A 15231-nucleotide genomic window follows, 5' to 3' on the forward strand; every position below is an offset into this window, starting at 1 on the left:
GGTCCTTCTAACCATTTTTTAACTACAATGTTATTCATCACAAAATTACTACCACAAGTTTGAACAGAATACTATTTAGAAGTTACGTAATTTACTTGAGGCAGTCCAGAGAAAACAACCTGAACTTTTGAGAGACAATTCGGATTTTGTGCCATGAAGATGCACTGGTGCACATTGCTTTACTTCTCAACGAAACGTAAAACTGTTGTGATGTTGTGGCGATTCTACTGACATGACTCCATGAGACGTTTACTTTCCACACTTAAAAGGACACTCAAGGGTCAACATTTTTCAGTAATAGATTAGATAAGTGTGAAATCACAAGCAGAGGCGATGTGATACCAACAGTGGTGTTTTCTACCATTGTTTTTCAAACTGAAAGCTACGTTGACATAAGTGTATAATATCACAGATGGATTAATTTGAAGGAGATGTGATAAACATTGAAGATTGACTAAATACGTAGAGAAAATTAAAAATTCTCGTTATTTTTTTTTTTATCAAACCTTGTATAATGAACATTACAGTATACAATTAATATATAACTATGTGTACTAAAACCTTAATTTGCTAGTTTAATATTTTTTTGTTGAGCTGTTGTGTTTGTTGTGACTATTCATGCGCTGAAATATAAATAGTATATGTAAATTAAAAAAAATTCTTTAATGCAAATAAAAAATATTTTTACATTTATGTACTCCTATGATAATCAATGTTAAAGATTATGTGAACATGATGGATCTCAATAGATGAAAACAAAAATATAAATAGTAAAGAATACTTAACAATTTTTGTAGAGAGGATATAAGTAGAATTAAATACATGTAGTAACATTTTTTTCAATTACAACAGCTATTGAAGCAAAGAAAGCTGGCATAGTAAATTTACTCTTTGGTGGTTGTGAAACTTTTCCTTTTAGTGTATTGGTAATTTTCCTATCCTATTTAGATAAAGTAATATATATTTTATAGCATAGTAATCAACATTTTAACACTGAGATTAAATCTGGTACTGTAGATCTGGATCTTATACATATTTTAATATAACGATAATTGTTTTTTTAACAGGAGGAGCAAGAACGTATTCAAGATATAGCAAAGAAAATGGAGAAGGGGAAAGAAAAAGATGATAAAGAGAGGAGAAAAGATAGGTATGTATTATAATTATAAATGCATTATTACTTTATTATTCTTCTTTATTTTGTGTTTGTATATGTAAACACTTTAATAACATCTGATTGTGTACACTTTATTTTACTTATGTGGAAGTTGTTTTTTAAACTGGTTTTTTTAATTTAAGGAATGAATGAATGTTATATACTGAATTGAAAACTGGAAAAAATTAGCAGCTTATTTATTTACATACTCTTATAATAATATTTGACTACTTGGATTACTTTATTTTATTATTTTTTTTACAAGAATTTTTTTATCACATTAGTAAATCTTCATGTGTTGGTCATTTCTGTTCTCCTTTATTTCCTTAATGAGTTCCTTGATGTTTTATAGAATTTTAAACTTGAGATATGTCTGGAAAGTAAAGGTAAATTATTTATATATCTTCTGTAAATTACATATATGAATATCTTAAATCTAGAAACTGGCTTTTATATTATATAAAGTCTGCAACCAGTTTTTTTGAATTGTGTTATTACCTCATCATCATTGTTGAGTACGTTTTTCTGATGGGCTGCTCTTCAGGTAAAGAAACAAATTAAAATAATTTGATTGCTTATTACTCACCTGTCTAAAGAGGATAATATTTATAATTTGTGTACATTTATTGCACTTAAATCCAAACAGCTTCTGCAATATTATTGTAACAGCTCTTCATGAAACTTTTGTGAATGATGCTGAAGTTGGGTTCATGGTTTCCAGTGTCAGTTTTTTCTGTGAATGAACCGTTTTAATAAGAAAAATAGGTAGGGATCTGATCACTTACTGAAATGCTGTTAACAAAATCTGGCAATGTTTGTTTGGGCTTTACATGCCACCTCTACAGTGTAATAAATAAATAAAAATTGTTATACTATACTGTTCAAATTAATTGGAACAAGCTAATTTTTTTATCTAAATTGTTGTGTGATTGCCAGTCTGAAACTGGTTTTATCTACCTTGAGGTGGTGTGATAGTATGACAAAAGAACTATGATGTCAAGTATGATGATGTTCCATGATGATGTCAAGTATATGTGCACTAATCTAATGGAGTCAATGCCAAAATCTCTTCAAGAGGCCATTTCTGCTAAAGGAGGACATGCTAATACATATATTTTTCAGTGTATATAGAGGCACAGAATAAATAAAACCATAAGTTTTTAAAAAGTGTTATTTTGTTCCTATTAATTTCCACAGTATATTAATTAATTAACTTGCAATTTAATATTAATTTATTCTGATTCATAACAATGCAAACCCAGCACATCTGTTATCTCTAAGTTTTAGTTGTGGAGATATCACATTAAAAAAAAATCCTATAAAATGGAAACTTGCACACTAAAATTTTGCTTATCTAGGCACTCACTGTGAACTAAATATTCTCTCCATGTGTAAATATTTAAATAGGGATGAAGTTTTGTGTACTTTTTCCTGCATAACTTTTAATTGTTATATTTTTTCTAAAAGTTATTTTATTTATTAACTTTTTAATCACAAGTTTTAATTTAATCGTCAACACCTTTTTTCTTAAAAAATTGATTTTTGTATGGGTTAAGCAGTGAAAATAATTTTGAGAGTTTTAACAAAGTAATATCTTAAACTGGAATAAATTTCCATTTCAGCATTGGTTTATTTTAAGATTTGTGTATAATTTTCAGCAAAATTATATCTGTTGTTCTATTAATAAAATCTGAGTATATCAAAAGGGAAGGAGAAAATCACTCCCCTAAAAGAGGAGAGTGGGTTTATTAATTTTTTGATAAATAAATTTTTTTTAATGTAAATATCAATCACATTTATAAATATGGATTAACAGAGAATAAAATTGTTAATAAGATTTATAACTAATCTGTAGATCCATCATAATAATTTCAACAGTCAAGATAAACATTTAGGATTAGGTACCTATGTATTTTAAAAGTGAAAATGTTTTAATTATTTATTCAAAAAATAGGAAGAGAAGCAGGTCACGTGATAGGCATCGAGATAAAGATAAGGACAGAGACCGCAGAGATCGTGAAAAAGAAAAAGATAAAGAAAAGTCTAAAGATAAGGATAAAGATAAAGAAAACTCTAAACGAGATCGTTCAACTACAAAATCTCCTTCCAGGTTAGTGAAAAGATTGGAAGTTGTATTAAACATTTGATTAAATTTTTATTAATTATTGTTTTTGTGTGCCTTTTTTTTAATAAAGCTTTCTCAGAGTTTGAATTTAATTTTTAATTACCTTGTTAAGATTGTACATAGAGCTTCTTTTTTTATATCTCTTTAAAAACAGTAACCATTCTTATTAATAACTATATAAATTATCTTGTACTTACTTATGGATTAATGCACATGGCCTTTCTCTCTTATTCTTAAAATAGTTGTTTAGGAGACTTTTTGAAACCTTAACCTAATTTAAACTTGTTTATTGTAAAGGGTTAGATATCTAATAGTTTCAAGTCATCTTAATAACCCAAAGTAAAATCCTCATTAAATAATCTGTAAACTGAGAAAATGAAAAGTTATTCTATAGTTAAAGAAGAGATATTATGCATAATCATGATTGAAAGTATAGTAAGAAAAAATTAAAAGGAATACAGTAAGTGGATTAGAAGCGTGGATTTCTGGTTTTAGTTAAGAAAAAAGGATGTTGCGCTGTTATGATTTTTTAAACTAATGCTTTTGGTGTTTTAGCTAGCTTACAGTATATGTATTTTTTTTTTTAATAAAACTGCGAGGAACTATACTTTGTTCCAATAGATATACTTTTATATTTGTGTTTTTTTGTCCTTTTCACATAGTTATTTGTTATAGTTAGTTTGTTATTTGTGCAGTTTTGGACCTGTGCTAAAAAAAAATAAATTGACCCAAACACCAACCCCTTTCCTTAATACTAGATCTTATTTTGGATTATTGCAAAACTAGCTTGCCTCTGTGGTTCTGTTTGCAATAATCTTATTTGGGCTACAAACTATAGTTTGTAGCCAGTTATAAAACTGTAACTGTTATCAAACTATAGTTTGAGACGATTGAGAAACCAGCTCATACCTGGTGGTGCTTGCAAATATAATTTCGGCTTTATAACAATTGTCAAGTAATAATATGAAAACCTTGAAGACCCAGATCTTTTGCTTTTAATTGTAGGTCCTCTAATAACTTTTCACTTGACAATTAATAGGGTTCTATTTTACAGGGTTTACATAATTCTACAAATTATCAAAATCTGTTAAAAATTGCATCCAGTACAATGAAAAACTGAAAGTATACCCAAAAACCATGTTTTTTGCTCTAATTCCAGTTCATGTGAACTGATCTACTTGAAAATCAATTCAGCTCTATTCCAGTAGGTTTATATCACCCCTCCAAGTTTCATAAAAATCTGTTAATATTTGCACCTGGTAAAGTAGATAAAAAAATCTGGTACACACATACATATGTATTCTGAGTTTTGCTATACTATAGCACTTTTGAAATGTTCCTGTTAATATGATTATTAATAAATTTATCTTTAATGTAATGAAATGTAATGTTAGGAATTGGTAGTCCACCCACCGGGTTGGTCTAGTGGTGAACGCGTCTTCCCAAATCAGCTGATTTGGAAGTCAAGAGTTCTCCAGCCTTCAAGTCCTAGTAAAGTCAGTTATTTTTACACAGATTTGAATACTAGATCGTGGATACCGGTGTTCTTTGGTGGTTGGGTTTCAATTAACCACACATCTTAGGAATGGTCAAACTGTGAATGTACAAGACTACACTTCATTTACACTCATACATGTCATCCTCATTCATCCTCTGAAGAATACGTGTTTGCAGTAGTTACATATTTTAAAGAATAACTATAAATTTGATTTTAATATTTAAAATAAAGGAATCTCTTGACAACATAAACATGATATGCATGATATAATGTGATGCAAACAAGTCTCGTTGCAAATTTTTTCTTTTTAGGATAGAACTAAAAATTGAAAACCTGGTTGTGCCATAAGAACAACATATTGATCAGATTGTATTTAGTGGGTTAGTAAATAAATAAGGAATGTAGAACTTTTAATATTTTTGCATTGTATTGTTTTAAAATTTATCTTATACTTCAAGTGTCTCTAAGTCCAATATGAATTGAATTGCTCATGTATAAATAAGCCATTAGCATTTTTAAAATGCATATTAAGCATCATTAAACTGTTGATTTTTTTTATTCTAGAAATGATAATGATCAGGAAGAATCGGGAAAAGGAAAAGATTCTAGTGAAAAAATAGATAATGGCAAAGAGGGCAGTCCAGAAGAATCTTCAACGAATAACAATAATAGCAATAATAATAAGGGGTGAGTTTCTGTTTTCTTTGTACCTATGTAAAAAATATCTATTTTCATCGGACAAAATTTGTCCCAATTCATTGTATTCATTATTGTAGAGGTTTGAGTGTATGAAATAAGTCCTTGACATAAATATTTTATTAATATGCAGTTGTATTTTTAGGTACAAATATAAAAGTTGGTGTATTTCAAACAAGTAGGCAAATAATACATTTTATTATGTACTAAAATATAATAAACAATTTATATTTAATAGGTGCATACTTAAATTTAAAATATATATTCATCCTGATTATTTTTATATGTTGTTTTCTGGAAATTTTAAAGTACATTTTTTTATACATAATTTTGTCATACATCTATTTTATTCTTGAACTGTGCATACTGTTTTATGTTTAACAAATTGTTTTAATGTGTAGATGTAGTCAAACATCATTGCCTATAAAAGAAAGCATACATTTTTAATAACAGTTGGCTTGCACTAATTTTCACCATTACAGTAATCAATAGGCACTGTTCCCATGATATTTCTTTCAGTTTTGTTAGTCACAATTTTATTACTGTTACCAGTCACACGCTCGTTTGTAGCAATCGATGCATTAATTATTTTAGAAAATATCGGTCCAATTTAATTTTTTCAGGTTTGAGAAACTTGAAAACTGTTTTCAAACATCATGAGAAGTCGCTATATAGTTATGGTTAGCAAAAACTTAAAAAATTCAAAATACTAACATGTTTTACTAGTGACCAACTTCATTATGTAAACCAGTTATATTGTGTTTTACTTGCTAATAAAGAGAAGTGATTGATTTCTTATAAACAACATACAGTATATATATCCATATGTTTTTTATTTATAGAATGGCCATATCTGGACTTCAGGCGAAATTGATGAGTATGGCTGGTGTAGACACTGGATCTGCCACCATAACAGATAGCAAAAAACATAGGTCTGGCTCGTCTTCGTCATCATCATCCCATTCACGTTCACGTTCTAGATCTCATTCACATTCAAAATCAAGGTATTATCATTTTATTTAATTTAGGATTGTTAGTCGTTGACAAATAATAATAATAATAATAAGTTTTTAGTTGTTTTTATAGTTTCCGATTTTCCTAACTTTTACAATATATAACAGAAAGAAGGTAAAAATAAGTACAGTAAAAATAAATGACTCCTTTCAGAGTTTCATTTTTCTTGATAATTTAATGACTGTTGACTGCTTAGAATTGTAAATGACATAATTATTTGTATATGATCCCAGATCAGTTATCAAATGTGAATATTAGTGTTTCAGATGGGGCTAGGAAGTTTTTGAGAAACACTATTTCAGTAACGCCTGGACCTGAAATTATACTTGCTGTACCTATGTATTGTTCATAAGTAAACAATTATATTGCTTGTGTAATACTGATGAGAATTGAAAATGTTTTTATTTTTTTTATTCAGATCACCAAAGAAGGAGACTGCTACTAATAATGATAAAAAGGAAAAACGAAACAGATCAGGATCATCTTCTAGCTCATCAAGTTCATCTAGAGAAAGAAATACAAATCATAAAACTAACAGATCAAGATCTCGTTCCAATTCTCACTCATCCAAAAAATCAAATAGTAGCGCATCATCTGCACATTTTGGTAATTATTATTTAGTAACGTTAGGCATTATTTTGTTCTGAACATTTGAAATTTAAAAAAAAAGTCAAGTTTAATTTTATGCTTAAGAAATATGCATTATAAATGCATTAAATATGCTATGCATTAGCATTTTATCTAATTATTGCTAGAAAGCTTCTACTTATTATACACTTTTATTACCACTGACCACTTGGTATTGCAAAATCAATAGTGCTTTGTTACTGTATGGCATTTGTCCTTGTTTTATATTCATGCATAGTTAATAAATTAGCATTGCCCAGCAGTAGACTAAATTAGTAGAGTAAACAGAATAAAAATTATCCTGTTGCTATTATCTGGTGGATAATGAAACTATTATTTTGATGTTGTAAATTACAAATTTTGAATAATTAAAATTATCACGAATTATTTCTCATTATTATTATTATTATTATTAGTGTTTATTTTTTCAAGTTAGTGATTTAAATTTGTCACTGTTGATTTTTAAAATTGTGACATAGTTTTCTTTAATAGAAAACATTTATTTTCCCCCAATACGATCTTACATTTTTGTTTGTCATATTTGTATCTTTATTTCTAGAAGCATTTCTGTCAAGAAGTCCCCAAACCTTTATTATAGTGAATATAGTTACATAATCTCTTTTCCATTCACCAGAAATAAAAATTTTTGAAAATAGGTAGAAAATTATCGATAACATTAAAAAATTTACTTTTTTGACTTTGTTAAAACCTTTAAAATCTCTTCTTGTAACGGGTGAACTTTTTAATCTGCAAGGATTTTTATTCTTTATGAGCTGTATATTTTCCTTGAGAAAATGTCTAGACAATTATCCCAATGCAGTTATGACTTCAATATAAGGTTATTTAATTTTTCAGATAAGAAAGACGATTTTGAAATAAGGAAGAAGGAAAATAGTGTGCAGAAAAAAAGACAATACAGAAGTAATAAAGATGATTCTTCTGGTAGTGAATCAGATCATGGACATCATACAAAGAAGGTATTTAATAATAATGTTATTATAAACTATGGTAAATACTGGATTTTTTATAACAGTGTTATTTACAGGTATATTTTGTTTATTGTTGTAGGAGATCAGAAACTTCTCTAATTATGAGAAATACAAAAGTAACACTTACCATTCGTGAAGTTTCAGACTTTAAAACACATTTTTTGAAAACTAAAAATTATACATTTCTATTACAATATTATTAACTGAATTTATTGTCGGCTGTCGAAAAAGTATCAGAGTGTTGTTTAAGTAAACAAGTTTTTTTTTTGTCCTGCAGCACTTCCTTTTTCTCTTCTAATGTGTTTTTCAACAATATAAATGTTAAAGTAGTGTTTATAGGAGCAAATTCCTTGTCTCCAACTTATTGATCTTCCCAATCAGTCATATTCTAATATGATTTTTCATAATTTTCTGCTTAAAATGGCAACTGCTATCGTAGTCAGTCTGGAATGGTGAAATGGTGCAATGAAAGGAAAGGTTACATCATCAAGCCACCACTACCACAAACTGAATATGTGCTCCTCCTAAATTATTTACACATTTATAATTTTGTTTATCCTAACATTTTGTCTTTAGAGATCATTCTTCTGTTATTGTAGATCGTCATGATTTTTTCAGTAGACTATTAAATACTTGACATTTTTATTTTAGATAAATTTGTTTCTTATCAGTCATTAAACTTAATGTAAAAACATGGAACTATAATTGAAGTGTACCTCCATGATAGTCATCAGTCAGTGATAATAATGATAATGCAGTAAGATCATTTTTCACATTTACCAGGTCTTACACCACCAATAACATTCAACAGTTTTATTGTGAGGTTCAATTTGTTAAATCCGTTATAAAATGAAAGATCTATTGTTCACTGAATTGTAAGTGCTGGAGAAAGGTACCTGTGGCAAATAAGAATAATGTAGTTAAGACATTATACCCCTGTAGTTAATAAATTTATAAAATGGAAGGCAAAAATCTGTAGGTATAGCCAGCCAAAGGATTTTAGATATAAAGGAGTAATTGAAGATTTAGGATGCAACAAATGTGTTAAAATTAGAGGTTAGCACACCGTAGAATGGAATGGAAAAGTATACTAAACCAATTAAATGATTAGTGACGAAAAATGTATCTAATCGTTTAGAATAAATATTTAAGTTTAACTTTTAATATTATCATTGGCATGTAGCATATCTAAGTAAAAATTACATTTATTTAATTAATTGTATTTCTTATTTACTATAGTATTGATTTTTCAGGTATCTATGTAGTTCGAAAACTTGTTGATCTTATCTCAATGTGATTACAATTGTGTTGTATATTTTTTTTTGCATATTGAACTGCATTACAAAACGAATTACTGTAATTACATTGGAGCATGTAATTTAAATAATAGAATAATTAATTTTTATTTGTCCAGTTTTATTGTATTCAAATTAAATATATTAGATGTAATAAATTTAATTTTTCTGAAAGTTAACAAAACTTTTTTTCCAATAGCAGGAGAGGTACAGATCAACATCACGGCATAGGATTTCTGGTCGTGGTGCATCAAGGGACAGATCACTCTCACGCTCTCGAAGGAGATCTCCTGGTAGAGATTTTTCCAGGCACAGATCTGACTCAAGACGCAGACGCTCCAGGTAAATTAACTTATCTATAAATTCAGCTGGATTAATGCAAAGTAGAATATGATATACACAATTCTGGCTGTAGATATTTAGGTTATTTATAAATATTAATCTTATAAGCTTTATTTGGATCCTCGCTTTTGTCTGACTAATAAGAAGAAAAAGATGATTTAAGACATTGAAGGGCTCATAAAAAAGTGTATCGGAAAGAAAAAATGTTAGCTTACTACTAACACATTATTGAACATCACACACTTACAAATCTTTTATGCAATGTTTAGAATTTAGTCACGTAAAGTCACATACTTTGAATGGGAAGTCACATACTTAACATTAAGGAAGTTTTGTTCATAAACAAATACTTCACTATCTATCTGGTACACTATCTAATATTCAAATGTATATAAAAGAAACATTGCCTTTACTTGGACTTGAACCTTAGAACCCTCGACTTTGAATCCAGCTGATTTTCAATAACTAGTTTACCAATAGACTAACCTGGTGGTTGGGTTGCATTGAAAGACTAGAAAGAGAGAGGGAATGTGAAAGAAGGAGAGAAATTAACTATTCATAAAAAAAAAAAAATAGGTTGTTACCTATTTTTAACGACTAGATTGTTATTTCATCTTGGTATAAACAAGTCATTGTAGCTCACTGCAGCATTACTTTGTTTGATTTATTTACTGAATGATTTACAGAAAAAATACAGGTTTCTGATTTTCTAGTTCATAAATTAAATTAAAAGGCAAAAACAAATAATTAACAATAAATGTAACATTTTCAACTGTTCTGATTATTTTCTTAAAAATTAATTTTACCTAAATCCTTTAGTATGGTAGTACCCAAACAAAATGAAAAAAAAAAAAGATTTTGTAGTTTCAAATAAATATTTAAGAACTCCCAATTTAAAAAAAAAAGTTAAAATAAGTTTATCAAAAATGAATAGCATAACTTGAACATAGCCAGGAAAATAACAATTTATTGCCAGCTTTTTTCTTTTCTTATCAAATGCAAAAAAGTTTCTGCAGTAACTTGTTCCATATTTACACTACGAATTTCATCTTCATATATTCACAGAGGGCAAGGTAAAAAAAATAATCAAATTCGATATACAGGTGAATCAATCAGTGATGTAAATGGTAATGAAAAATAGAAAAATAAGTCTGTACCTCAAATTTGTTACAATATAGATAAAAATAATTTTTATGTAGAATTTTTAAGTTTTATTATTTTTTTAATTACTTTTTTTAAGGCATAACAGCTAATTTTCTTTAGTTTGTGGTGAGAACAGAACATGTTTGTTTTTTCTTGATGTAGCAGTGCGAATGTATTGATCAGGTTCATAATTACTTGATAGTAATATCAGGTGTACATAGCCCTTTTATAAAAATTATATTCTTCTGATGTAGTTCGATAAGTTTACTGTTTGTGTATATGTTATGCGGGTGATATTTTTTCATATAAATTATTTATTTCCAGATCACGTGAAAGATATAGACCAAGCCGACGATCTATCGAAAGGGAAAGAGAACGAGAGAGGGAAAGACGTGAAAGAGAAAGAAGGGAGAGAGAACGTGAGCGCGAGCGTGAAAGAGAGAGAGAGAGGGAACGTGAAAGGGCTAGAGAAGAAAGGGAAAGGGAAATTGAACGTGAAAGAAGGAGGAGAGAAATTAACAGACGCGAGAGAGAACGCGAACGAGAAAGGGAAAGGGAACGAGAGCGACGACGGTATGTATTTTGTAAAGATTACTGTAGACCACTCAAGTTTCATTTCTTATGATTTTTTTCGCTCCCCCCCCCCCCTATATTCTTTTATTCACCACAAGTCTTTCTCTCTTCTGACAATTTCACTTTGGTGCAATTCTTTTCCTTCCTCACTATTTTAATCTCTGCATGATTTCTATCTCTTACTAAAATGTTTTGTTGCTTAGAATCTTTTTAACAAAAAATTTGAGAATCATTTATTTAAGATTAAAGCAAAATGAATTTGATAATTTTAACAAAGGTTTTTATCTTAGGCCTTTAACCTTATGTAATAAGAATATAAAATTCTATTTTAATTGATGCAGAATGAATAAATAACCTACAGCTGCTAGTTCAGTTACTAAAATAAAATTTCAATGCATTAAAGTAATTCCTTTGCATATGTGTATATTTATTTTTTTAAATAAATATTTAAAAATATAAATAGTTTATAGATTTTTTTCAACATTTATTATGAAACGATTAAAAATGCAACTCCTATTATTTACAAAATAATATATTTATATATAAGAAGAAGCTCTGTCTATATATGTAGCTTCTTTTTTCTTTTAATAAATGTTTCTATTAAATTATTAATTTCTTTTTGTATTATCTTTATTGATTTTTAAATGTTTGTTTTTCTTCAGATCTCCACCGCATTCCAAGAATCAGCGATCACGTTCTAGATCACGAAGCAGAGGATCAAGATCTAGATCTCGTGTATGTATAGATGGTTTTTATTTTAAGTAATAATTGAAATAGATTTTTTGAAATTAGAGTTGAATACAGATTTTTATAGCAAACTGGCCATGATTGATCTTGTAAAATAGTTTAATTATTTAAACTAATATTCATATTTAAAAATTATATTTGATTTCAAAAAGTATCCTTGAAAAATCATGGATTGTGAAAGTATTAATTAATTAAATGTACATTGGAGTAACAAACCTATATTTATATTAAAATGTTTTTGCATGTTTATGATTCAGCTTATTTTAAATTTGATACATTGTGTCATTTTACTTTAATTAAATTTTAGGTAGATAATTTATACGTAATACAAGGTCTGTTCAGAAAATAACTAAACGTTATATTTTTATCTTTCTTTAATTTTACAGGTTATTGATCCTTGTCCCCCCTCAAAGTAGTACTCTCCTCCCCTATTCGCACACTTTTCCCAGCAGTGTTTCCACTTTGTGAAGCGGCCCTGGATAGCTTCATTTGAAATGGCCTTTAATGTATATGTAAAGAATTTGATGAATTTGCTTTAATGTCATCATCTCAACTGGCATCCTTTCATCGCTGATTTTAATTTCAGATACAAGAAAAAATTGCAAGGAACCAGGTCTGGTGGTGAGTAGGGAGGCTGAGGGAGGACAATCATCTGATTTTTGGCACAAGACTGATGAATTAACAAAGCTGAGTGTGCGGGCACATTGTCATGGGGGAAGGAACCATGAGTTGTCTCGCCACAACTCTGGTTGCTTTGTGGATTTTTTCACGTAAACGTTAAAACACCTTCATAGTACGCATGGTTCACTGTTTCACCGAATTAAAAATTGAAAAAAAAACCAGAGAGCATCACCTTTGACATTGGAATAAGACTGATGATGTGTTTTCTGGAGGCAAGGAGATCATTTGCCCAAAGAACAAAGTTTGCTACAACTCAATGCATCCTCAATTTTTAATTATTCTGCAAGTTCTTTTATAGTCAGTCGCCAATTTGCACACATCAGAACATTGATTTTATGAGCGTGGGTGTTATCAGTTAAAGTCAAAAGCCTTCTGGTCATCTTCAGTTGACTGACAACCACTTTTAAATCGTGAAATCTGTTCATAACATTGCATACGATCCAGAGTATCATCTTGTATCAAAAGTTGAAACGTTTCTGTGAAAGTTTTCCTCGGTTTCATGCAAAATTTTATGTTGTATTGTTGCTCCTGAAAATCCCACATTAAAAAAATCGCTGCTGACACTTAATAAAACACATTGTACTCAATAACACAAAACTAAACAAGATATCAACAATTCAAGAACATGTGGTTACAGAGGAGGTTATGTGAAACAATGCTGCCAATTGCATGTCACTAAATATCTCTGTTGGCATATAATTAAAAATGTTTGGTTATTTTCTGAACAGATCTTGTACAGAAAAAATACATTATCATTACACATTATACATTTATGTCATAATTTTATTGTTAAGGATTAAGGTACTATATAGATTCTAGTAGTCCAGAAATAATTAACATAACCTGTCAAGTTATGGTCACTTACAAAATGATAGTCCCCTGATTAGAGGTCTGTTTAAGACTAATTGGGTTTCTCTCTGTGGATCGATTGTTCAGTCAGCCCCCCCCCCCCCGCGCTTTACAATTAACCCTTTCCTGCCCTTTACTCCTCTTAATATTCCCTCTTAGCCTTATTAATAACTCCTTAACCTTGGTAAAATTTTTACCAATGTTGTCTTTTTATTTTACAGCATCGTGATACTTCAAGAAAGGTCGAGGATAAGTTATACGATAAGAAAAAATTGGATAAAGAAAAGATTCGTGAAAAGGATATTGACAAAGAAGTATCAAGACGTGATATTTCATCACACAGCAAGTCCAGCAATTTGAAGGTGCAAGTTCCTTCCACAGAACCTATCATAGCAGCCCAGGTCAGCTGCATTGATAGGGTGTTGTGATCTTTTTCCTTTTTTTTTTTAATTATTTAATTTATCTTAGTTTAATTGTAACTGAAACAGTACATTTGAAGTACATTCAAATTTGATTTGAATGAGTCGAACATGTTTTTTTTTTTCATATTATTAACCCTTTTTTCCTTACATTTAACCCTAAAATATAGCAAAAATTTTGCTGTAAATTTTTGCTGAGAAATGATAAGACTAATTGAAAGTATATTCATACATATGTGTATGAAGTTTTTGATTGTATATATCATAAAGAAAGAAATTTATCTTTTAAATTTGAGAAATTTTTCGTATGGGTGATCACTTTACTTTTCTAGCAAATGGGCTGTAAATGTGAAAATTCTGTTTGGGTAGTACTAAATAACCATTCTGCAAGAGCTCATAGCTTTTGGAGAGAACTGTTGTTAATCATACTGCTCATATTGGATTGAGTGGTATAAACAATATCACACCAGCATGCTAACTCACTGTTGTTCGATGAAAGTGCCACTTGACTGTGCACCAAATTTTTGTGGTATGTTGTACAGCCTTGCATTGCAAATTTAAATTGTTGAGGGACATAACGGTATGTGTCATAGGTGATGACAAGAATGTATTAGACTAGGTATTGTTACTCCTAGGAAGAATTAATATACTTGATAAGGTTTAACCCGTCAAAATTTTGATATTATTTTGTTAAAGTTTCATGTATTAACCTATCTTAATTTTATTCTTATTATTATCATAGTTTTAATTCTATTTTACTAATATTTTAATATCCAAGAAGAACCCTCTTATTATTTTGACTTTGGGATTGATAACATGAAAGCATTCCCCCCCCCCCAAAAGCATGCTAGCCCTAATCAGTGAAATTATTTCTTCAAATGCCATACCCTATGTATGCAGTGACAGCATGGTGTGTCATAATCATACTTCCAATATATGTGATGGCAACAATCATGTTAAACAATAATTAATTATTTTTAATGCATTTTGGATCTATTTGCATTTTTAACATAAAGAGTACCCATACCAAAAACTTTTAAGATATTTTCACAACAACAAAGAAAGAACTATATTTAG

At 29.1% G+C, this 15231-nt stretch overlaps 1 protein-coding gene across 9 annotated transcripts in view; it reads left to right on the forward strand.

The window, feature by feature from the left end:
• The window catches only part of Srrm1 (Serine-arginine repetitive matrix 1), a 66308-nt gene that overhangs the window by 35894 nt on the left and 15183 nt on the right, over window positions 1–15231 (forward strand). For 6 of the 9 annotated variants that reach the window (XR_012757841.1, XM_075376233.1, XM_075376235.1 and 3 more), the window contains 10 exons: window positions 1068–1150; window positions 3111–3266; window positions 5344–5466; window positions 6318–6479; window positions 6908–7095; window positions 7972–8093; window positions 9600–9742; window positions 11210–11458; window positions 12121–12193; window positions 13957–14136. Coding sequence is in view for 8 of the 9 variants with exons in the window: in XM_075376233.1 (XP_075232348.1) it covers window positions 1068–1150; window positions 3111–3266; window positions 5344–5466; window positions 6318–6479; window positions 6908–7095; window positions 7972–8093; window positions 9600–9742; window positions 11210–11458; window positions 12121–12193; window positions 13957–14136 (1479 nt within the window). In the remaining variant the exon portion in view is untranslated. The remainder of the gene's footprint in view (window positions 1–1067; window positions 1151–3110; window positions 3267–5343; window positions 5467–6317; window positions 6480–6907; window positions 7096–7971; window positions 8094–9599; window positions 9743–11209; window positions 11459–12120; window positions 12194–13956; window positions 14137–15231) is intronic. The other 3 variants (XM_075376231.1, XM_075376234.1, XM_075376236.1) reach the window with 3 other exon arrangements.

The sequence above is a fragment of the Lycorma delicatula genome, chromosome 10 (assembly GCF_047948215.1).
Source record: "Lycorma delicatula isolate Av1 chromosome 10, ASM4794821v1, whole genome shotgun sequence".
Lineage (NCBI taxonomy): Eukaryota > Metazoa > Arthropoda > Insecta > Hemiptera > Fulgoridae > Lycorma > Lycorma delicatula.